The 24,221-nt window shown below is 43.0% G+C and overlaps 1 protein-coding gene across 1 annotated transcript; it reads left to right on the top strand.

The window, feature by feature from the left end:
- The first annotated feature begins 983 nt into the window (after positions 1 to 983).
- LOC119962319 (5-hydroxytryptamine receptor 5A-like) lies at positions 984 to 4,419 on the top strand. The gene is made up of 2 exons (XM_038790300.1): positions 984 to 1,682; positions 4,087 to 4,419. Exons 1-2 carry the CDS (start codon positions 984 to 986, stop codon positions 4,417 to 4,419), a joined length of 1,032 nt encoding a protein of 343 aa, XP_038646228.1.
- The last annotated feature ends 19,802 nt before the right edge of the window (positions 4,420 to 24,221 follow it).

Genomic DNA, 24,221 nt, shown 5'->3' with positions numbered 1-24,221 from the left:
AGAGGAACATGTTGGGGGGGGTCAGTGTATGCGGGAGGCAGTGGTCATTTCAGAACTGACCATTTATTTCACTGCTATGGGAAAGCACCTCCTAAGTTTGCACAAATCGAAGACTTACCATTTTCCTTTCCCTGCAGATGTGACGAATCTTAATATTGATGTTGATTGGATTCTCGTGTCTCCAGTGCACATTATAAATCAGAAAGCAGCAATTGGCCATGTTTGGATCAAGAGGAAATCATGCCAGTCTGTAAAGATCCATAGACGGAGATTTTTTTTCTCCCCTGGGAATAAGTTTCTTCCATGTGGATAGCACAATTGCTTCACAGCTGCAGGGTCCCAGATTCGATTCCAGTCACTCTCTGTGCGGAGTTTGCACACCCTCCCCATGTCTGCGTGGGTTTACTCCGGGTGCTCCGGTTTCCTCCCACAGTCCAAAGATGTGCAGGTTAGCTGGATTGGCCATGCTAAATTGCCCTCAGTGTCCAAAAGTGCCCTTAGTGTTGGGTGGGGTTACTGGGTTATGGGGATAGGGCGGAGGTGTGGGCTTAGATAGGGTGCTCTTTCCAAACTCGATGGGCCGAATGGCCTCCTTCTGCACTGTAAATTCTATGATAATCTATGATGTTTTTAAGTGGTTCATCAGCATGGTAATCGCGAGGGACGGTATATGTCGTAAACTGCTCAGTACTTGAACGGGATTTGCATGGAACGGCAGTCCTCCGCTCATTGGGTGCAGCCTTCTTGAGAAAGCTTTGAAGTGGTAATGTTTAAAAGCTCCCTCTCTTCTATGTTTGGTTAATAGGCACCAACTGTAAAAAAAATTACAGGCTGTCTTTGATCAAACTGAACACAATGGAAGATAAGGGGTCCTCTTTCGCTGTGGCGTTGTTTAGAATAGTCGGGATATTGCGCATTATTTCCGAATTGATCTGCGGAATCGAACAAAGATAAGCTTGTTTGGCCGGGCAGAGCTAGGAGTCATGTACATCAACGGGTCCTTGCTGCTAAATGGAAGTTCGGGAGAGAGCAGACTGAATGGACAATCTTTCGCTGTCTTTAGGATCCTGGCCGTGTGTCTGTTGACCCTCCTGATCCTGGCCACCTTCGTGTGGAACTTTTTGGTGTTGGTAACTATCCTGAGAGTGAAGACCTTCCACCGGGTGCCACACAATCTGGTGGCCTCCATGGCTGTGTCTGATGTGATGGTGGCTGCCTTAGTGATGCCCCTCAGCCTGGTCAATGAGCTGTTCGGCAGGCGCTGGAGGCTGGGCAGGGTCCTCTGCCACATCTGGATCTCCTTCGATGTGCTCTGCTGCACGGCCAGCATCTGGAACGTCACTGCCATCGCCCTGGACAGGTTCTGGTCTATCACCAGGCACCTGGAGTACACTTTAGACACGCGGAAGAGGATCTCCAATGTTCTGATCGCCCTGACCTGGGCGCTTTCCGCTGTCATCGCCTTCTCCCCCCTCTTTGGGTGGGGAGAAGCTTACTCCGCCGCCAGGCAGAACTGCCAGGTCAGCCAGGAGCCCTCCTACACCATCTTCTCAACCTGCGGCGCCTTCTACCTGCCTCTCTCCGTGGTTTTGTTCGTATACTGGAAAATCTACAAGGCTGCCAAGTTCAGGATCGGCAGCCGCAAGAGGAATGTTGTGGTGCCCATGCCTGAAATACTGCAGGTAAGAAAGCCACAGCCTCTGCTACATTCCCTGCTGCTCCCACAGAGAGATCCTGTATGGATGTCTGCTCAGTATTATATCTAATAAAATAAATACACTTTAAACATCGCCAGTGCTTCTCTCACTAACAGGTTAGGAGGGGGGTTTGGGTTACGGGGAGAGGGTGGAAGTGAGGGCTTAAGTGGGTCGGTGCAGACTCGATGGACCGAATGGCCTCCTTCTGCACTATGTTCAAATTACAACGGCGAGTTAGTAACAACATTCTGTCTTTTGGCAATACGACTATTCTGCTCTCACCCGACTCAGTGGAATAGATTCTTAGAACGGTAATTAAATATCTAAAGATAGCTAAATTATTCCATCTAAAGCCCGATTTTTAAAAAGCGTACCCGCTCAGGAGTTACTTTGTATGAATAAACCCTATGGAAGTGAATTCGACTGATTTGTTAGGGTGAGAATGGCAACCTTTCTAACAGAGGAAAGTTACAGCAAATCACCGAGTACAGGGTGGGTTGCTGGGAATGTCTCTACACCTGGGGCCTTTTTTGTAACTTCTCCCAAGCCCCGAGGAAAGGTTCAAAGGAAATCACTGCAGACGCCGGCATCCGAAACAAAAGCAGAATTTGCTGGAAATTCTCAGCGGGTCTGACAGCCTCTGTGGAGAGAGGAGGGAGCTGACATCCCGAGTCTGGATGGCTTTGTCCACAGCAATTCTCAGATTTGCTGAGATTTTCCAGCGTTTTCTGATTTGGCCCCTCGAGGAAAGGTGTTGAGACTGACCTCTTAGTTAAATTACCAGTAGCAAGTGCATGTTAAACCAGGCTGCAAGGCAAGGTGAAAGAAAATGCACATTGTTTTCACAGTGCAATGTCTGTACAATTTTAGAAGATAGATGTGCCAAGAATAACCCGCAGAAAGCGTATTATTAACCCACCAAACTTCATCCCTTTGCAAACTACCGCATTTTTGATTCTCACTCTTTTTCTTCTATTTTACAAAGTTTAATTTTTGGATTACATTTTAAAACGTAAAACTGTAGAAATATCATCTATTAAAATTCTATTAGAGATACTGTAAAAAAAATTTTAAAAGCATAGGTTAGGTATCAAAATGAAGTCCAACTCCCAGTTCCACTGCACGGAGTAGGTTATTGTGGACTGTATATAGATGGGGGAAGAGTTGTGTGGAGCTGGGTAAATTAAGCTGCATTCATGTGGGAATGATGTGGTGATACCGGCGTTGGACTGGGGTGAGCACAGTAAGACGTCTTACAACACCAGGTTAAAGTCCAACAGGTTTGTTTCAAACACGAGCTTTCAGAGCGCAGCTCCTTCACCTGAGGAAGGAGCTGCGCTCTGAAAGCTCGTGTTTGAAACAAGCCTGTTGGACTTTAACCTGGTGTTGTAAGACTTCTTTATGTGGGAAAGCAAAGCAGGGTCGCGAAGTCAGGAACCTGGCCGGATGATGAGAAGATGGAGAGAACCAGCCGGGAAACAAGACACAGATAAATCGGGGGGGGGGGGGGGGGGGGAATGTTGTGGTCGGGGCTACATCTGCCATGTGCTTTCTGGTAGCACTATTGTGCATTCAGCAGGTATATGTTTAGTTACAATTATGGACGAGGAGAGAACAACAGTCTAAAAGGTCTCACATGGCAGCATCCGTTGTATCTAATGTAATGCTTTTGATTGAAATCTCTCTCTGGTATAAAGTACCTGGATAGTGGAGGGGGCCCTGAACGGCAAGCGCGGATCTCAGTCACTTTTAATAATTGCCCACCCAAGACACATTGGCTTCATTGATCGCTTGAAGTACGGATTTTAAAAAACGACTTCAAGGCATGTGGCCATCACTGGTAAGGCCAGCATTTGCAATTTGTCTCTAATTGCCCTTGGGCTGAGTGGTTTGTTGGACCACTTCAGGGGGCAGCTGTGGATCTGAAGTCAGACCAGGTATGGTTAACAGCTCTCCCTCTCTAAAGGATAATCAGTGAACCAAGTCAACGATAGCTTCCTGGCCACCACCACTAGCTTTAAATCCCAGATTCATTCGTGGAATTTGAATTGCACAAGCTGTCCAGGTGGGATTTGAACCCATGTCCAATATGCATTACAGGTCCCGTGGCATTGCCATGGCACCATCATCTTCCCCCTCCAACCCCAATAGGACAAGAGCATTATTCTTGCATAAATACAAAAAAGAATTTCTGATATCTCGTGAGCACATGGATGACTGAAATGGGCATTGAGTGAATCTTACCATTATACGGGTTAAATGAGAATCATAATCTGGCGCAATATTCAGTGGGCTTTCAACATTCAATGCAGAAGGAGCGGCAAAAAAAATTGCCCTCCTCTCTTTGTATGCTCCTACTTATGTATTTTTAACTCATGAATTGTTGTAGGTTAAGGAAGCCAGTCACCAGCCCCAGATGGAGTGCGTGGTCCGACACGCAGCCCTGACCTTCCAGGTGGACGGAGAAGCCTGGCGCCAACAGAAGGAAAAAAAGGCAGCGGTGATGGTGGGGATCTTGATCGGGGTTTTTGTCCTGTGCTGGATCCCATTCTTCATCACCGAACTCATCAGTTCTCTGTGCTCCTGTGACATCCCTCCGACCTGGAAGAGTATATTTGTCTGGCTCGGTTACTCCAATTCCTTCTTCAATCCTCTCATCTACACAGCTTTCAACAAAAATTACAACAATGCCTTCAGATATTTATTCATAAAGCAGCGATAAAAGATTCAATATAAATGAATTAAACTGCCCTTGGCGTTGTCCTGAAATTACTGAACAGAAGTAAAATTCCATTTTTATAACTGGTAAAACATGCTTAATACTTAATTTAAGGTATTAATTATACTGTAAAATAATTATATTTAAAAAGCATACTAGAATTCTCTAGTATGAATTCTGAAAATTAAAGTCAAACCAGCTATGTTACTGCATGTTGTTGCAATATTTGATGTGATTATTGTCATGATATGCAGACACGCAACCAATGGGTCATCAGAACAGGACACAACCAATGGGTAATCAGGACACCCAGAGGTGGTATTACCACAAGGGGCACTACACAACCACTATAAAAAGACAAGGCACACAGAGAGCAAGACAGGGTCGATTAACAGCACCCTCACACGTAGTCTAGAGCAAGTTTGTATAGTTAGCAGAGTAGACTGAGTTACTAGAGTCAGATTAGCAGAGTGAAAAAACTCATTCAGGAGCATTGTTAATCGCTCAATAAATATGTTGAACTTATCTCAGAGTCTGGAGCATCCTTCAGCAAAGCCTACATCAAGTAGCAGCTTATGTTATTTGAAGTAACATAACACAACATTATTATTTTGAAAAGTGGAGTATTCCCTCAGTGGAACAAAATAACCTTACCAGGGGAGCTCACTGTGCATATACAGACACTAACATCTGTGTCATTCATACAATCCCAAATAAAACACACCGATATGTTATATAGGCTACTGGTGAAAATTGAACTTACATTTTCAAGAAGTAATTGTTTTGATCAGTGGTGGAATAATTGAGTGAACCAGCGATCCTTTTTGAATATTGATGAGTTAATTTTTTTAAATGTAAAAATATCCCGAGGAAATGGACTGCTCAGTAGCATTTTATTTAGAACATCATTGGCTTATGGTCCCAATTTGGTAAATTTATTGTTCTGAAGCAGTGCTGAGTCTCCACTAAAAATAGAAAATGCTGGAACAACTCAGCAGATCTGGTAGCATCTGTGGAGAGAGAAACACAGTAAATGTTTCAAGTCTGTATGACTTCTTCAGAGCTGAATCTGTAAGGTGTTTTGTGAAATAAGTCCAGCTCAAATTAATTTTGGTTTCCTCCCTCACCACAAAAAGCTCTAAACTCCACTGGAGGTATTGATTATTTTCTGAACTATCAGTGCTGTCCATCCTCTGATATTTGACCCTAACTGATCATTCATGCTTGTGACTTGACAGGACCAGTCGGCTTTTCCACGCTTAGAGGCAAGAAACTAAGAACTAAGTGTCATCATGTCCACAATCACACATCCAGTTCCTTTGAATATGAGAGTTTAAGTTGCGCGCTTCAAAAATGACAACCTTTTAATATATACTATGATTATGCATCTGTTAATGGTACCATTGCCATTAAATCTGTAATCATTTATATGTGGATAAATACAATACGTGGATAAATAATTTCATTATTCTTTCAGACATTTATAGTTAGTAGTTATGCAACAACTGAAAGACATTGATCTTAAATTTTTAAAAAGGATTCGAGTTACGTCACTGTCGACCAGTTGTTCAAATGACTGAAAATTCAAGTTTGCTTCAGAAATCTGTGCACAGTTTACTGAGTCACAGGTGGAAAGCATCTTTTCATTTTCCATGGTGTTTGCTTTGAACTGCTGCCCATATTCTATTGGTTTTACAAGTCTGTTAACTCAGATAAATATGATTTACTCTATTGGCTGTTATAGCGAATAGGTTTTCAACATTCCAGATGCAGCATTGTACATATAGTCAGAATTATTTCTCAACGTGACTTGGCATCAACCAGACAAAGCTACTTAAGAATTGTCCATCAGGCCATTCAACTCAATAAATCCCTGCCTGCAACTGTTTTGTCCTGAATGCAGACTAACTTGCTTATGTTTCTATTTTAGATTTCTAGCATTGCAGTTTTCTTTCTAATGCATCTATGCATATGAAAAATACACATTAATACTGCCTGTTCTGTGGCTCCATGAAACAATTTTGCAGACCATAGTCGATATTCTTTTGAGAATGTTTTAGAATCCTTTTTCTGCTAAGAAATACATCTTAAAATACAGAATTGTTATTTGTAAACTGTAAAATAAATTAAATCTATACCACCGGGCATTCTTTTATTTGTTCAAACACAAGAACACTTTAGTAGGAGGCTTGTCTTAATTGATCAAAGGTACTTCAATAATTTGTTAAAATTTTTGTTTAAATATTTCTAGTTCATGCTTCAATGCCACAAAGAATTACCTTTCCTTCCTTCCTGTGCTGTAGTCATCAGCCGATACAACACACGGCCATTGCTGGAAAGCTCAATTGCTTATTATCTGTAATATTACAGTCACTTATTGCAGAAGAAGTAGGATTCCAAATCAATTAGGTAATTTTCTTCATCAGTTCAATCGCCAAAATGAATCCTACAGTCAACTCTGACATTTAAAGTAAAAGGTCACTACAACCACAGACATGTTAGTCTTCTTGTGTTAATAACCCATTGGGTAAGGGACAATAAAATTCACTGAGACAAGGTAATGTACAGCACACGAGAGAAGGAATATATTTCCATATAGATACCAATAAGTGGTTAATTATACCACAGGTGTCAGCCATGGATCAATGGGTCTTTGACACAGAAGGCTAGGACTGCTCCTAGGAATGGAGCACATAATGTAAGCTGACATTCAGTGCAGTTTGGCGGAATGGGCTTAAGTAGCATGCCCTTTCCAAGGGCGGGTGCAGACTCGATGGCCCGAATGGCCTCCTTCTGCACTGTAGGGATTATATGATTTGGTACAAGTTCTCTGCTGCTATATGTAGACATAAAGCTTGTAATGACCCTATGAGTAGTACAAACCTCATTTGATTCAAAAAGTCATGAACCAAGTAAGAATGTTAAGCTTCATGATCCATCCTAACAACATTTGTGGAAGAATAATTTGCTACTGAATACAAAAGAAAGCCACTTTGCTGCTTCCTTTCAGTAATTAGAGAGCACAGATGATGAAGGAACAGCGAGATCTGTGGGTTTACGCACAAACATCTTAAAAGTGGTCGGTTGATGAATTTGGCAAAAAGGCAAATGGAACCTTTGGCATTATATATGGAGCACAAAAGCAATAAAGTGAAGTTCGACCTTTGTAAATCACTGGTTATGCCTCAGCTGGAATATTGTGTTACTTTGGGCACTACACTTTAGGAAGCATGCCAAGGCCTTGAAGAGGATATAGAGGAGATTTATTAGCATGACGAGGGACTTAGTTTTGTGGAGAGACAAAGGCCAGAATTTTATGCACAACCTGGGGATGGGTTAGCAGGCTGTGGGAGGTGGAGTTGGAGGGATAAAATGGCAGCAGCACCCCTGCTTACTGCCTACCCACTGCCTACCCACCTTCCCCAGCCAGAGTGGTTTTTTTTACAGTGGGGCCCTGTCCCAGCGTAAAAGACAGCTCAAGGAATGTTCAAATGTTTCTTCTTCAAGTAGGAAACGTTCAGGGAGATTTGCTTTCTAACTTGTTCTATCAGTAAATGAGATCACTGCTCATCTGTGACCTAACTCTACATAGCTGCCTTTAACCCATGTCACTTAATTACAATCGTTAATAAATATTCATCAATCACAGATTTTAAAGTAAAAATTGAATGAGCATCAATTGTCCTTTGTAAGAGAGTTCTGAACTGTTACCACTTTTTTTGTTTAGAAATGTTACCTAATTTCATTGCGAAAATGCCTACTTCTAATTTTTAGACTATGGGCTGGATACTTCCACCCGCCTGCCATAAGATCACCACAGGCGAGACGCGGACAATGGAAAAGTCCATTGACCTCGGGAGATTCTCTTGTCGCTTGGTGGATGCAGCCGGAGAATCTAGCCCTATAACTCCCATTCCTCGTCTCCCCAACTGATAAAAATAGTTTCTATCTACTTAAACTGTTTCCATTAATATCTTGAAACCTTGCAATCAAATTACCCCTTAATCTTCTCAATGCCAAGGTATATAGCCCTAATTTGTGAAATGGCTCCATGTAATTTAACCCTTGAAGTCCGGGTATCATTGTTGTAAATCTATGCTGCCCTCTCTCCAAGTCCAATATAGTCTTCTTCAAGCATGGTACCAAGCATTACTTCACGTGTTCCAGTGTGGTTCAACCAGAATCTTGTATTGCCAAAGTATGGCTTCCATCCCCCTTGTATTCTAGTACACTAAATATAAAGGCCAGCATTTCATTCAACTTTTTGATTATTTTTGTACCTGTTCTATACATTTTAATGATCTATTAACTGGATCCCCATATTTCTTTAGACCTCAGTGATCATTAAAATTTAATAGATGTGTTCAAGGGGTTTGATAGAGTAAATGAGGAGAAACTACTGTGACAGTCTGTATCTAACTGGCACATATTTAATATCATTGCCAAAATAGCCAGTGTTTGGGGGAGAGGGGAAGGGGTTGAGTTGAGAAGTCCTTTACACAACATGCGCTTATGATCTGGAATAAAATGTACTATTGGAAAGAGTGGTGGAATCAATTGTATTTTTTCTAAACAGTATTGGACACATACTTGAAAAGGACATTTTTGTGCAGCTATGGAGAAAGATCAATGGACTGGGACTAGTTGGATAGTTCTTTCCAAGTACCATAGGTACAATAGGTTGAATGGCATCTCTCTGTGCTGTATGATTCTATGTTGCCATGAATTTACCATACTGGTTTGCCTTGCGTCAATAAATTAATATACACACCCATCAAACTTTATGGGAAAGAAACAACAAATGAGGCTTTTTTTGTAAAAGTATCAAGGATGAATTTGAAATTTTAATCATCTTGCTGAATTAAATACTCCAACTATTATAATAATTGACCAATGGAGCAAATAGTAATTAGGACAAAGCAACCTGTGAGTCACACGTGATGGTTTGTTCCCCCTTCCAGAATCTTAATCTGTGAGGTGAGAGCCTCCAGCATTGTGAAAGAAATAATTTTACTCTCACTGTTGAGCTGAGACCTAACACAATTACGATTAACAGCTCACATGACATTATGTTAGCTTGCTAACGCTTAGACAATTCATAAAATTGCTGTCTGTAAAACCTCAGACATTTCAGCCAGTTTATGGTTGGGGAGGGTTTGAACAAATGTGGCAGGGGGCTGGGAACCAATGCAGGAAGTCAGAGGGTACTAAAAAGGGACAGGAACAAAAGCTAGTAAGGAGAAAATTGGAAGACAGAGAAACTGATTGAAGTGCCCAGTATAGCAGGGGGGTGGGAACCAGAGCAGTAGGTTAGCACCACCATGCTGCCCGTTCAGCGGGAGAAATAACTGAGGGAGAGCTACAGACTAAAGCCAGTAAGATTAAGAGGAAGAGCAGGCATGGAGTGGTTGGTCAACACAGCAAGGCTGGCATGCTGAAGTGCATTAGTTTCAATGCTCGGAGTATTTCAGGCAAAACAGATTAACTTAGAGCTTAGATTAGTACATAGAATTGTGATGTTGTTGCTATTACAGAAACTTGGTTGAAAGAGGGACAGGATTAGCAACCAAATATTCCAGGATTTAGATGCTTCAGGCAGGGTAGAGGGGGATGCAAAAGGGGTGGGGGATTTGCATTATTTGTTAAGGAGAATATCACAGCTGTGCGGAGGGAGGACAGCTTGGCGGATTCAGGCAGCGAGACAATCTGGGTAGAGCGCAGGAATAGGAAGGGTGCTGTCACAATGTTACGGGTTTACTGGAGACCTCCTAACAGCCAGCAAGAGATAGAGGAGCAGATATGCAGACAGATCTTGGAAAGATGCATAAACAATAGGGTTGTCGTGGTGGGTGATATTTCCCTATATTGACTGGGACACACCTACTGCTAGAGGCATGGATGGAGCAAAATTTGGAAGTGGCGTCCTTGAGGGTTTCTTGAAATGCTATGTAAAAAGCCCAACTCGGGGAGGGGTCATATTAGACATGGCCTGGGAAATGAGCCTGGCCAGGTGATCGAAGTTTCAGTAGGAGATCATGAATAGGGTGGAACTGGAAGGGTACAGACTCCGTAAGTGCAGACGGTTTTAGTTTAGGCAGGTACCATGGTCGGCGCAGGCTCAGAGGGTCGAAGAGCCTGTTCCTGTGCTGTATTGTTCTTTGTTCTTTGTTCTTTATTACTCAAACGTTTTATCAAGTGCCCCTATTTGCGAGTTGAACAAAAGACAAATACAAGTTTACGATTCAACCAAATGTATTGGGTTTTTTTCAATATAAATTTAGAGCACCCAATTCTTTTTTTTCAAATTAAGGGCAATTTAGCATGGCCAATTCACCTCCCCCCCCCCCCCCCCCCCCCCCCCCCCACCCCCCCACATCTTTGGGTTGTGGGGGTGAGACCCACGCAGACGGGGGGAGAATGTGTAAACACAACACAGACAGTGACCCAGGGCCAGGATTTGAACCTGGGTCCTCAGCGCCACAGTCCCAGTGCTAACCACTGCACTACCGTGCTGCCCTGACAGAGCTTTCTTAACCTGTTGTTAAAATTTGTTTTTTTTCAAGGCAATGGTCTACTGTTAGCTATGATTCCAAGGGTGTCACGGTGGCACAGTGGGTAGCATTGCTGCCTCAGAGCTCTAATCTCTCCCACAAGTGAAAATATCCTCCCACTATCATCCTCTCAAATCACCTCAGGATCTTATATGATTCAATAAGATCATCTCTCATTCTTCTAATCTGCAGTGGGTATAGGCCCTACCTATCCAATATTTCTTCATAAAACAAGCCTTTCATCCCAGAGATGAGTCCAATGAACCTTCCCTGAACTGCTTCTAACATAACTATAGTTTTTTCAAATAAGGAGGCCAAAATTAAGAACATAAGAACTAGGAGCAGGAGTAGGCCATCTGGCCCCTCGAGCCTGCTCCGCCATTCAATGAGATCATGGCTGATCTTTTGTGGACTCAGCTCCACTTTCCCGCCCGAACACTATAACCCTTTATTCCTTTATTCTTCAAAAAACTATCTATGTTTTTTTTAAAAATAATTTTTATTGGAATTTTTTACAGAAAATATAACAAAAAGTATAGCAAAAAGCAGTAATATGCAACTAACAGCCCCATAACACCCACAATTCCCCCCATACCGTAACATCAAAATTGTACACAGTATTCCAGATGTGTTCTCACCAAGGCCCCGTACAGCATCAGTAAAACCTCCCTACTTTTATATTCCATTCCCCTGGCAATAAATGCCAAAATTCCATTTGCCTTTCTAGTCACTTGCTGTACCTCCTCCTAAATATGGGGAATGAGGATATTTCCATCGTCTTCTGGAGCTGTTTTGGAGGCTTTTGGTGTGAGAAACAAATTTCCAAAAGAGTTGGTTATAGATTGTCTCTCGGGAGATTACTAACTGTGAGTTGGGATAGAAGCCATTCGGCAGTTGAGAATTGTACAAATCTTCACCATGTCTGGATGCTATGGCGTTGGTTAACCTGTTGTCTCTGCCATTTCTTATTTTTGCATGCACAAATGTTTTCAGGTTAAAGATTGTCTAATTATGCATTTGGTTATGTTATGTTCAACTTGCTACTTTTGACCCTGGAAGTCTGAAAATTGAAAATTATTCAATGCCTCTGCTCTAAGGAAATAAAACAATTAAGGAAAAGTATTTTTTTCACTCGAGCTTTCCATTAACAGGGGCAACCAAATGTGGTATTCCAATGTTCCCCTTAAATATCCACTACATTTCCAGTGATGGCAAATGTCAAACATCTCAGTTATTTAAAACCCTCATTCACATAATAATCTTTGTTGTCATAAGTAGGTATACACTAACACTGCAATGAAGTTACTGTGAAAAACCCATAGTCGCCACATTCCAGCGCCTATTCGGGTACACAGAGGGAGAATTCAGAATGTGCAAATTACCTAACAGCACGTCTTTCGGGACTTGTGGGAGGAAACTGGAGCACCCAAAGGAAACCCGCGCAGACTTGGGGAGAACGTGCAGACATCTGTGGTACTTGTAAGTAATGGGCTCTTTCCAGATGAAATAATTTATAACTCTCCATCACAGGCAAGATATTCTGCATTTACTTATTCAGTCAATGCCAAATTGAAATTAAACATTTGTTTGAATGATTGTGCCATATTTCTGGATTATCAATGGATTTATGACCTTAAGCACCCAACATTTTTCCTCCAACACAGTCAGAGATCTAAATATAATCAGATAAAATGATTCACAATTGAAATGTTATTAAATGAATAAGATGAGGTAAACAATAAAGTTAGATTTGTTAGAATTGTATATAAGACAGGCAGAATAATATCAGAATAATGGCTGAACTCCAGACATGGCATAAATCATACATATGAATTCACAAAAGTTACATTGTGCTTGTTTTGATGTGACCTTAACAAACGATTAAAAATATATAAAATTACTATTGCGATATCGCTAATTTGCAGTATGTTTTTACTTCAAGGTGCTCAACCTTGAAGTTTTTACTTCAAGGTGCAAATAGTACACGTTTGATAAGTTAAGGATATTTTTCACACTGAATGTGAATTATCCAACAATCAGAATTGAGCAAGAATTCAGATCTATGTTACACTGCACTGTTAATTTGCCATTTCAGAAAAGTCTAACATTGCACACAGTTTTGTTTTACGTCTAGCCGCCCTTGTCTTGGTAAAGTGATAATCGGTCAATAGGAAATTATATTTCTAATTAATCAATTCCTTTATTAGCAGCAACTATAAAAAAATGAACACATGCCTGCGATAACGGCACAGCTGTCACAGCTCGACAGGACTTAACAGATGCGCCAGAATAAAGTTTTTATTCTGGTTTAATCAACCAATATTTGTTTCCGGTGAAGTTGAAGTAAAGCGAGAGTCCACCCAAAGGTCCCGGGATTCCCTCCTGACGGCTCTGATCCCAAATTTCAAGTAAGTCCGATGTTCCGCCATTCCTGGATCTCTGCTTTATTATTATGATATGGAAGTCTTTTGATACCTATTAATTGGAAACGTGTCGGTATAAAGAATTCAACCCTACCGAAAACTGTCCACCTTGTGAATAAGCAAATATTGCAATCCCTTGCATTTCCCCAACAGGTTTACAAGATCTAAAGGTACAAATCATTTCCAAACGCAATGCAGAAAATAGAAGAGAATTGGCTGCATTATCTCTTTGACTACCTGATTACCCGCATGTTCTGCTGGATAAACTCGGTTCTTTCCTGTAACAATAAAGATTTCAGTATCATACCCTGGTTTCCTCCATAGGAAATTCAGATTAGTTTATTTCGATGATCTAGTGTTTGGGAGAATTAAACTGCTTTGTCACTCCATTGAGCCGCACACGTCCTGTGCAATTCTCACTGTATCAGTCTGCATTTACCACTCATCACATCAATTTGTAAGGATTTTGCCGTCGACCGTTCATAACATTGCACAGAAACAACAGAAAAAAATCTAAAAGGATACCGTTGGATGACGATAACCAAAAGGTGAGTAATCAAAAGAGAAGAAAGTGAATAACTGACAAAAGGCAAGTTCGTAAGGGGTAGCAGAAAAGAACAAGGGACAATAAATTAATGAGTATTGAGGTAAATTCAATACAAAAGCAATTGCTTTCACCAGCGTAAAGTAGTGGGAGGCTTGATGGAGAAGCGTTGATAGCCAATGCATGGCGGATATTTGTAGCCACTGTGTAAGTGGATAAGCAAAACTTGTCTAACAGAGCAACCCACAATGCAATTTGAAGACAAAAAGTTCATAAAACCGCGCAAAACTTGAATTGCAACATGCAAACCTTTCAAGATTGAATATATCGCGATAGAGCAAATACACTTACTGGCAAATCAATACCAAATAAATTAGCATCATCATTTTAACAATGTTCCTTGTTATTTTTGTACAATGTTTTTGGCGGACAGCAAGATTCTAAAATAAAATAAATTCTGAACCACAGACTAATTGAAGTGGGTCATTATAAATTAATAACTGGTGCAACACAATGTTTAGATAATGTAGTTCCAAGGAGAATGTAATTACACAACTTCCACGGAAATTGAGAGGTTATATTGTTTTTTTTAAATTAAAATTTAGAGTATCCAATTAATTCTTTCCAATTAAGGGGCGATTTAGCATAGTCACTCCACCTATCCTGCACAGCTTTGTGTTGTGGGGGTGAAACCCATGCAGACACGGGGAGAATGTGCAAACTCCACACGGGCAGTGACCCAGGGCCAGGATCGAACCTGGGACCTCGGTGCCATGAGGTAGCAATGCTAACCACTGCACCACTGTGTTGCCCCAAGAGGTTGTATTGTTATGAAATCACGGCCTTTGTATTTGGCAGCATGCTAGCACAGTGGGTAGCACTGTTGCTTCACAGCTCCCGGGTCCCAGGTTCGATTCCCGGCTTGGGTCACTGTGCGGAGTCTGCACGTTCTCCCCGTGTCTGTGTGGGTTTCCTCCAGATGCTCCTGTTTCCTCCCACAAGTCCCGAACGACATGCTGTTAGGTGGATTGGACATTCTAAATTCTCCCTCTGTGTACCCGGACAGGTGGTGGAACACAGTAACTTCATTGCAGTGTTAATGTAAGCCTACTTGTGACAATAAAGATTATTATAACTGAGGAGAAGTACGAATGCAGGAAGACAATCTGAAAAATCTCAGAAGTTAAATACTCCAATTGAACCCATTTTTCAACAGGTCAATGCTATTTCATGATTTTATCCAATTAATATTATTACCTTTGGGAAATATAATAAACCCAGATCTGGGTCCACTTTGTGGTGGTTCTAGTGATCTGATCTGGTCTGTTGTTGACATAACAACAGGCATTGCAAAAACCTGTGGGAAGTACCTTGCGTTGTTCTCCAGAGACGGGGAAAATGCAGTTTCATTTTTCTTAAAGTAACGTATTCCAAAGATCATCTTTGCCCTCCAAAAGCGAATGGAGCAAACTGAAGAACACAAATAAAACTTTGCATCCTGTTTTATTCGTTTTAGACTAGTCCTTTGCACTGTCGCGATGTCACAACTTTCTCAGTAACTCATAAATCATTATTGTTACATGGAACATTCTATTGGTCATATTGAATACTTAGGGTGTATTTTTTTGCCCTTCAAGCTGTTTCTGAAATTCTTTACCTGGGAGCCCAGGCAAATATGGGGAGCATCCAATGACCCAGGCTTGCAATTTTTCAACTGGGGTCATTATTTTCTCCTTGTGAAAGGGATAAGAGAAAGCAATCTCACATTTTGTTTTGTAAAACCCTGGTTAGGAAATAACGAGGAATACTGTCACACAAGATCGTACAACACAATCTCATTAATAGTTATGTTTAAAAAAAATACTACTGAACCGATCAGCGACACATACCTAGCAGTGTGTGCAAGTGACCAGTTCAAGGATAATAGGGACGCATAAATTTATTGCTGAATGTTGGATGTTGTGTTTCGTAGTTAATTCAGCTAAAGTGGACCTGATTACCATTTTTCTTCCCAAGCTGTTTAGCTCCTGTTTCTGAAACCTCTCATTCAGGAAACATTTATAAAATTGTTAAATATCAAATAATTATATTAAGAATTTAATATATGTGTTGCCGTCGATGATGCATTTTGAAAGTCTCTGAAATAAATCAAAATCTCTGTTTTATTTACGCACTGTGGTTTGTTAATGCTAGTGTGCTGTCAATAGATCTCTATCTAACATTCAATATTAGCATAGCACCACCCATACTCTGGATAGAAATGAAAGAGCTCTCTGTAATTATCCTAATTCAAAAGTCCGTAAAATTGCTCCTTTGATATTATACTCATTAAATCTCACACAGGCAGAAAAAACAAACCCATCCGGCTGGCAGAATAGTCACAGCAAATAACAGATGATATCATGAGGCTGTAACACAATGCCCATTTCAAATCTGCTTAATCCCTTGTGGCTGATATTTCAAAAGTTTTTTTTAATATCACACGAAGCAGGGAATTGGAATGAATGCAAGGTTACATTTGAGTACTGAGCTCACAGTTGATTGCTGGCCTTGAAACATGATAATCTGAGTTCTGGCACTAATTCTGCACTTACATTTGATATTATGGTGCAGTCGAAGAATTAAATCAACATCCATTTGTAAGACTTGGGAGTTTGTCCAATGAGAAAGGTTTCAGAGAGGATAAAGTGGCAGGTAAATTTAGAAAATAAAATAAATGAAAAGTTACATAGACAGGTGTGGAAAGAAGGGGCGCGATTCTCCGCATCCCACGCCGGGTGGGAGAATCACGGGAGGGCCGGGCGAATCACGCCACGCCGCCCTGGCACCCCCTGCGATTCTCCCACCCCCCCAAAAATGGCGTGTCTCGTTTTTCGACAGGCCGCTCAGAGAATCGCTGGTCGCCGTTTCTCACGGCGACCGGCGATTCTCCGGCCCCGATGGGCCGAGCGGCCTGCCGAACCCGACCGGTTCACGCCGACGCCAACCACACCTGGTCGCTGCCGGCGTGAAGAGAGCGCGACAGGTGAGTGTTGGGCCTGTGGGGGGCGGAGGGAGGATCGAGCACCACGGGCGTGCTCAGCAGATGTCTGGCCCGTGATCGGTGCCCACCGATCGTCGGGCCTGCGTCTGTAAACGACACACTCTTTTCCCTCCGCTGCCCCGCAAGATGAAGCCGCCATGTCTTGCGGGGGCAGTGGAGGGGGAAGACGGCAAACGCACATGCACGGGTTGGATCCGGCCAACCTGCGCATGCGCGGCTGACGTCACTTCGGCGCCACCGGGCGCATCATTCCCGGCGCACCGCTTTGACGTAAGCGTCAAGGCCGGGCGCTCAGTATTCACGCGCCGCCGCTCCTAGCCCCCGGAGGGGGGGGGGGGGACGAATAGGGGGCGAGGAGTGGCCTCCGACACCGGAGTGAAACACTCCGGGTTTCACTCCGGCGTCGGCACTCAGTCTCCCGTTGGGAGAATCGCGCCCAAGGTGTGTGCCCACTGGAAATATAATTCAGGCAGGAGGAGCTCACATCCACAGAAAGGTTAATTTGAAATAACAGAAAGTGCAATTTCTCAAGCACCAAGAGAACCAGAGAACTTTGTTCAGTTTGGTGCATGAAATAGACACAGTGTTGAAACTGACGTATTATCAATGTTGGGCTCTCTGATTCTGCTGACCAGGAGACTCGGTCCATTTTGAGCTCTGGGCTGTATTCCCATGCCACTGGTGAGCCAAACAGGCCAGGTCAATGCAGGTAGCCTGACGACTGACTGAGTTGGCAGAAAGATAGACTTGGAGGGACGATTGCGGCAATGGAACGGGGTGGAACCCAGGAGGAGCAGTGGCTCACATTACTCTCGTTGTGCCTTGGGCCTGCACTCCTCCTCCACTGGGTCCCACAAAAGTAATTTAAACTTACCCTTTTGGAACCTCGTCTGCCAGATAGGTCAGTAAAACAAGGCGGAGTCCGCATGGCAGATGTGCCACTAGAATTACACATGACACCTGATATGTGCCCATTATTCGTGTTAAAATAAGCAATGCCTGAAAAAGATGGATGCCCTGAGGGTGGGAGGGGGCAGCAGTTGGTGTAAAGCATGTGATGAGCCATTTTTAGTCCCAACCTCCCCAGAGGGCCCGAGTTAAAATCCATTCCCAAGATTCTTTCTTTTCGCTTCTCACCTTTCTAAAGATAATATAGCTCTTGTTACCGACCCACAGGGAGCTCTTCTGTCCTTGAAGCGTGCGCACCAGATAGAGAGTGATGGCAAACCACAAGACCATAAGACTGTAACCATAAGACACAGGAGCAGAACTAGGCCACTCGGCCCATCGAGCCTGCTCCGCCATTCAATCATGGCTAATATTTTTCTCATCCCCATTCTCCTGCCTTCTCGCCATAACCCCTGATCCCCTTATTAATCAAAAAACCTTTCGGCAACAATGTGGAGCCCAATCATTTGTCATTGACGCTTGGCTAGTTATTTACATTTGCAAGGCAGATGGTAATTGCTAACATATGTGCGACTCAGAGACTGCGTTCAAATTTGATTATTTTTGGGGGTAAAAAACAAATTTCAATTTGGTATATCAAAAATGGAAGAAGACAGGAAGGGAACGGGAACAGAAGAGGAGGGGAACAGGTGCGTGTGTCTGGCCTCGTTTTATTGCCTTGTATGGAGGAATGGATAGAGTGCTCGGGGAAGCTGGGTCCCTGGCTGCGGTAACAATGTCCTTGCGGGTTGTGGTCTCAAATCCCTGACACAGCTCCCTGGACATATAAGGTAATATCTGGAATTGGGTCATCCAATACGGTTTCAATGTCCTGCCAATCCCACCATGGCTCTAGACCACCTACTTGGGGTCAATTCCTGCTCTCCATGGTGGTGGGGGGTGGGGCAGGTGTTGCCTCCCAGGTCAGACCAAGGGCATCCAAATGGATACAATATCTGCATCTTGATATCGCAGGAAGAAAACTATTTATGCATCTTCAGAGAGACCACTGTCTGTGTGAACTGTTGTGGACACAGTGTCTGGCAGCGTAATTTAGTCTAGCCACCAGTTTGTCCAGATATGTGTCCCTGGTCAGTTAACAATGTCTTTATTTTTTCAAATCTAATCTGAACCCCAGTGGTGACGCCTTCGGTCAGAATTTTTCTTCTTTCGTCCCGATATCCCCCCCCCCCCCCACCCCCCCCCCCCCCCCCCCCCCACCCCCCACCCCCCACCCCCAACGTTCCTGCCAACCTGTAAGCTCCACATGCTGGTATACATCATGATTGGTTACATTTTACTTCCAGATATACAAGAGATGTCTGAAAAGATCCTTACAGAGGACAGGGGCAGCAGTATCTTCCAGCTTCATTTCATTACCTTTGAATTTCCCCTTCTATTACTTGCATGTCACCCCTCATCAGTTGAAACTGACCTCTCACAACTATATGCTCTATCTGACTTGGCCTGAGCTTCGCACCCAATAGCCTCTCCATCACAAAGAAAAATGACCCACCTTTGCTCTTGCCTCAGTCAACCTTCTGCCAACGAAACCTTTGTCAACTCCAGACCTAACTATTCTAATGCTCTTCCATTACAGGCCAGTGAGTCTAACATCAATGGTAGGGAAATTATTGGAAGAAATTCTGAGGGACAGAAGTAATCTCCTCTTGGAGAAGCAAGGATTGATCAAGAATAGTCAGCATGGCCTTATCAGGGGGAGATTATGTCTAATAAAGTTGAATTGTTTGAGGGGGTGACTAGGTATACAGATTAACATTTTTTTTTAGAGTACCCAATTATTTTGCTTTTCCAATTAAGGGGCAATTTAGCATGGCCAATCCATCTAACCTGCACATCTTTCGGTTGTGGGGGTGAAATCCACGCAGACACAAGGAAAATGTGCAAACTCCACACGGACAGTGACCCAGGGACGGGATCTGAACCCGGGTCCTCAGCGTTATAGGCAGCAGTGGTAACCACTGCACCATGTGCCACCCCAGACTAGGTGTACAGATGAGGACAGTGCAGTTGATGTAGTCTACGTGGACTTCAGTAAAGCTTTTGACAAGATTCCCCCCTGGAGACTACTCAAGAAGGTAAGAGCCCATGGCATCCTGGGCAATTTGGCAAATTGGATCCAAAATTGTCTTTGTGACAGGAGGCAGAGGGTGATGGTCTATGGGTTTTGTGACTGGAAGCCTGTCCATTGGTGTATCACAGGGATAGTGCTGTGTCCCATGTTGTTTGTAGTGTAAAGTAATGATCTCGACGTGAGTGTGGAATGTGTGATCAGTATGTTTGCAGATGACATGTAAATTGATGGTGTGGTAAAGAGCAAGGACGAAAGCCTTAGATTACAGGATGATATAGTGGTTGGTCAGATGGGCAGAGAGGTGGAAAATGGAATTTAAACCTGAAAGATGTGAGGTGATGGATTTTGGGAGGACTTACAAGGCAAGGGAATACACAATGAATGGTAGGATGATAGGAAGTTCAAAGAACAGAGGGACCTTGGGGTGCATGTCCAAAGATCCCGGAGGGCAGCAGGACAGGTAGATAAGATGGTAAAGAAGTCATATGGGATACTTGCCTATATTAGCCGAAGCAGAGAATATAAGAGCAAGGTGCTTATGATGGAGCTGTATAAAATCCTCATTAGGCCACAGCTAGAATACTGTGTGCAGTTCTGGTCACCACACTATAGGATGGCTGTGACTGTGATAGAGAGGATGCTGAGGCGATTCACCAGATGTTGCCTGGGCTGGAAATCTCAGCTGTGTGGGGCTCTGGTTAGGCTGGGGTTTGTTTCCTTGCACCACAGAAGGCTGAGGGGGACATGATTGAGGTGTACAAAATTAAGAAGGACATTGGATTTGGATTTTGTTTATTGTCATGTGTACCGAGGTACAGTGAAGAGTATTTTTCTGCGAGCAGCTCAACAGATCATTAAGTACATGAAAATAAAAGAAAAGAAAAGAAAATACATAATAGGGCAACACAAGGTACACAATGTAACTACATAAACACCAGTATCGGGTGAAGCATACAGGGGTGTAGCGTTAATGAGTTCAGTCCATAAGAGGGTCATTTAGGAATCTGGTAACAGCGGGGAAGAAGCTGTTTTTGAGTCCGTTCGTGCGTGTTCTCAGACTTCTGTATCTCCTGCCCGATGGAAAAAGTTGGAAGAGTGAGTAAGCTGGGTGGGAGGGGTCTTTGATTATGCTGCCCGCTTTCCCCAGGCAGCGGGAGGTGTAGATGGAGTCAATGGATGGGAGGCAGGTTTGTATGATGGACTGGGCTGTGTTCACAACTCTGAAGTTTCTTGTGGTCTTGAGCCGAGCAGTTGCCATACCAGGCTGTGATGCAGCCAGATGGAAGCTATTTATGGTGCATCTGCAAAAGTTGGTAAGAGTTAATGTGGCATGCTGACTTTCCTTAGATTCCTGACGAAGTATAGGCACTGTTGTGCTTTCTTGGTGGTAGCGTTGACGTGAGGGGGACAAGGAGAAAGTTTTTGGAGATGTGTACCGCTAGGAATTTGAAGCTGTTAACCTTCTCCACCTCGGCCCTGTTGATGCAGACAGGGGTGTGTACAGTACTTTGCTCTTTAGTTTTGCTGGCATTGAGGGATAGATTGTTGCCGCTGCACCAATCCACTAGGTTCTCTATCTCCCTCCTGTATTCTGACTTGTTGTTATTCGAGATCCGTCCCATGATGGTCATATCATCAGCAAACTTGTAGATGGAGTTGGAACCAAATTTTGACACACAATCGTGTGTGTACAGGGAGTATAGTAGGTGGCTAGGTACGCAGCCATGCGGGACCCTGGTATTAGAACATAGAACATTACAGCACAGTACGGGCCCTTCGGCCCTCGATGTTGCGCCGACCCGTGAAACCATCTGAAGCCTATCTGACCTACACTATTCCATTTTCAGCCATATGTCTATCCAGTGACCACTTAAATTTGGCGAGTGTACTACTGTTGCAGGCAGGGTGTTCCACACCCCTACTACTCTCTGAGTATTGAGGACTATTGTGAAGGAGGTGTTGTTGTTTATCCTTACTGATTGTGGTCTGTGGGTCAGAAAGTCAAGGATCCAGTTGCAGAGTTAGGAGCCAAGTCCTAGCTTTTGGAGCTTTGATATGAGCTTGGCTGGGATTATGGTGTTGAAGGCGGAGCTGATCAACAATTAGGAGTCTGATGTAGGAGTCCTTGTTGTTGAGATGCTCTCAGGATGAGTGTAGAGCCAGGGAGATGGCGTCTGCTGTGGAGGTGGTGCGCTTCATGACCAACCTCTCAAAGCATTTACTGCTGAAATCAGGGCCACCGGACAGTAGTTGAGGCACCTTGCCTGGTTCTTCTTTGGGACCGGCTTGGTGGTGCTCTTCTTGAAGCAGGTGGTGACCTCGGAGTGGAGTAGGGACAGGTTAAAGATGTCCGCGAACACATCTGCCAACCGGTCCGCGCAGGTTCTTAGTGCACAACCAGGGATCCCGAATGGACCCGTCGCCTTCCGAGGATTCACTTTCAGGAAGGCCGATCTGATTTCGGAAGCTGTGATGGTGGGTATGGGCTGCTGGGGCACTCGACAGCGGATCATTTGTTTCGTGCTCAAACCAAGCAGCAAAATGCATTGAGTTCATCGGGGAGGGGTGCACTGCTGCTGGGGATCCTGCTCGGCTTTGCTCTATAACCCGTTATGTTGTTTAGGCTTTGCCACAACTGCCGAGCGTCTGCAAAGCTAGGGTGGGACTCTAGCTTGGTCTGTTATTCTCTCTTGGTATCTCGGATGGCTTTGCCAGAGGATTTCTTGTATAGGTCAGGATCGCCTGACTTGAACGCGTCAGACCTGTCCTTCAGTAGGGAGTCAATCTTGCGATTGAGTCATGGCTTCTGGTTGGGGAACGTAAATAGTATCAAAAATAAATAGTATTCTAAAACACGTTGTGGTGTAGGCGGACAAAAAAGGACTACTTAATTGCTCCAAGAATGTCCCCAGACTTCTTACTGTGATTCTCAGACTTCTCACAAACCTTCCTCCATCACTCGCCCAGAACACTGGAACACTATTATTGTGCACTCCAAAGCACAAGACCCCATCTCAGTACAGGCAGTGTAGATCCCTTACTCATTGGTTCTACATCCACCCCTCACTTCAGATAAGTGCACTGACTCTGATAATATTGTTGGACATAACACCCATTCACCATAGACAATCAACTAGCATGTTATAAAATAACTTGTGTGCATAGGAGTGCTTTTCATTTAATGCATTCTACACAGATAAAAACGTGGCTCAGGTGGTCAATGCAACAATGACAGAAAGGAAATTGAGTCTCCTGACAAAGATGTTCTTTGTTTAGTCCGACATCAGAAACCAAAAACACTACCAAAGTACCACCATATTTTGCTATCCTTTGATCAGAACTACTTATAACAAAAGTAGAACAAAAATAATGAGTGCATAATCTCCCTTCCCCTTCATAAATGTTAAATGTTTTGTTGGAACAAACTTTAATTTTCATAAATACAATTGAGACACAATTGTACTTGATGCTTATTTTGTTGATTTTTGTTGTACCTGAAGGTTACATAATACTGAAATTCCATTAATTAGCTATTTTAGTAGCAAAAATTAACTTTGCTGTCGGACTACACCACAACATGTTTCAGAATACTATTTATTTTTGATTTTTTTTCGGATTTACTTATTTTGATTACCTTTATGAAACAAATCTGCCTGCAATCCCTCTTGGAACGAATCTATGTAACATTAAGCTCAATATTAAGATAACTTAACAATCTTTGTTGATGACAGCCAATTATTTTCACTCAATGCAGATTGTTGATTTGTATATAGTTGTAAAATACAATTATCAAAAGGAATATTTTCTACTTATTAGGATCCAAACGTTAAGTTTAATCAGAGCTGATCTTGCATCGATTTCCTTTGGGCCCCTTTTTAAGCCAGCTGGTAACATCTTCCTTCCAACTTGTAATACTATTGCAAATCACCTTTTGTCACTTTTACCTGTCATTGATCGCATGTGTCAGTTGAGATGTCATTTTAAAAATTGATCTTTAGGCCATCTTTATATTGTTCAAACTGATAAGGCAATTTGCTACGTTGCAGCTCACAGCACAATATGTTTTTGGGTAGTCAAATACCGAGTCTTTAGACTAATTGGTTAGGCCACCTTAGTTGTGCCTTTAGTATAACTTCTAAATTTGGCATAATTGCTCTTTGAAGCATCAGTATCTGGAATCTTGTGCCAATAGTGAATGTTC

Source organism: Scyliorhinus canicula, chromosome 2 (genome assembly GCF_902713615.1).
Source record: "Scyliorhinus canicula chromosome 2, sScyCan1.1, whole genome shotgun sequence".
In the NCBI taxonomy this organism is placed as follows: domain Eukaryota; kingdom Metazoa; phylum Chordata; class Chondrichthyes; order Carcharhiniformes; family Scyliorhinidae; genus Scyliorhinus; species Scyliorhinus canicula.
This window is presented reverse-complemented; position numbering and strand designations above follow the sequence as displayed.

Coding starts and splice junctions, on each gene's coding strand:
- LOC119962319 (XM_038790300.1), top strand. CDS start 984: ATGTACATCAACGGGTCCTTGCTGCTAAATGGAAGTTCGGGAGAGAGC. Junction 1,683..4,086: donor CCATGCCTGAAATACTGCAG/GTAAGAAAGCCA, acceptor GAATTGTTGTAG/GTTAAGGAAGCCAGTCACCA.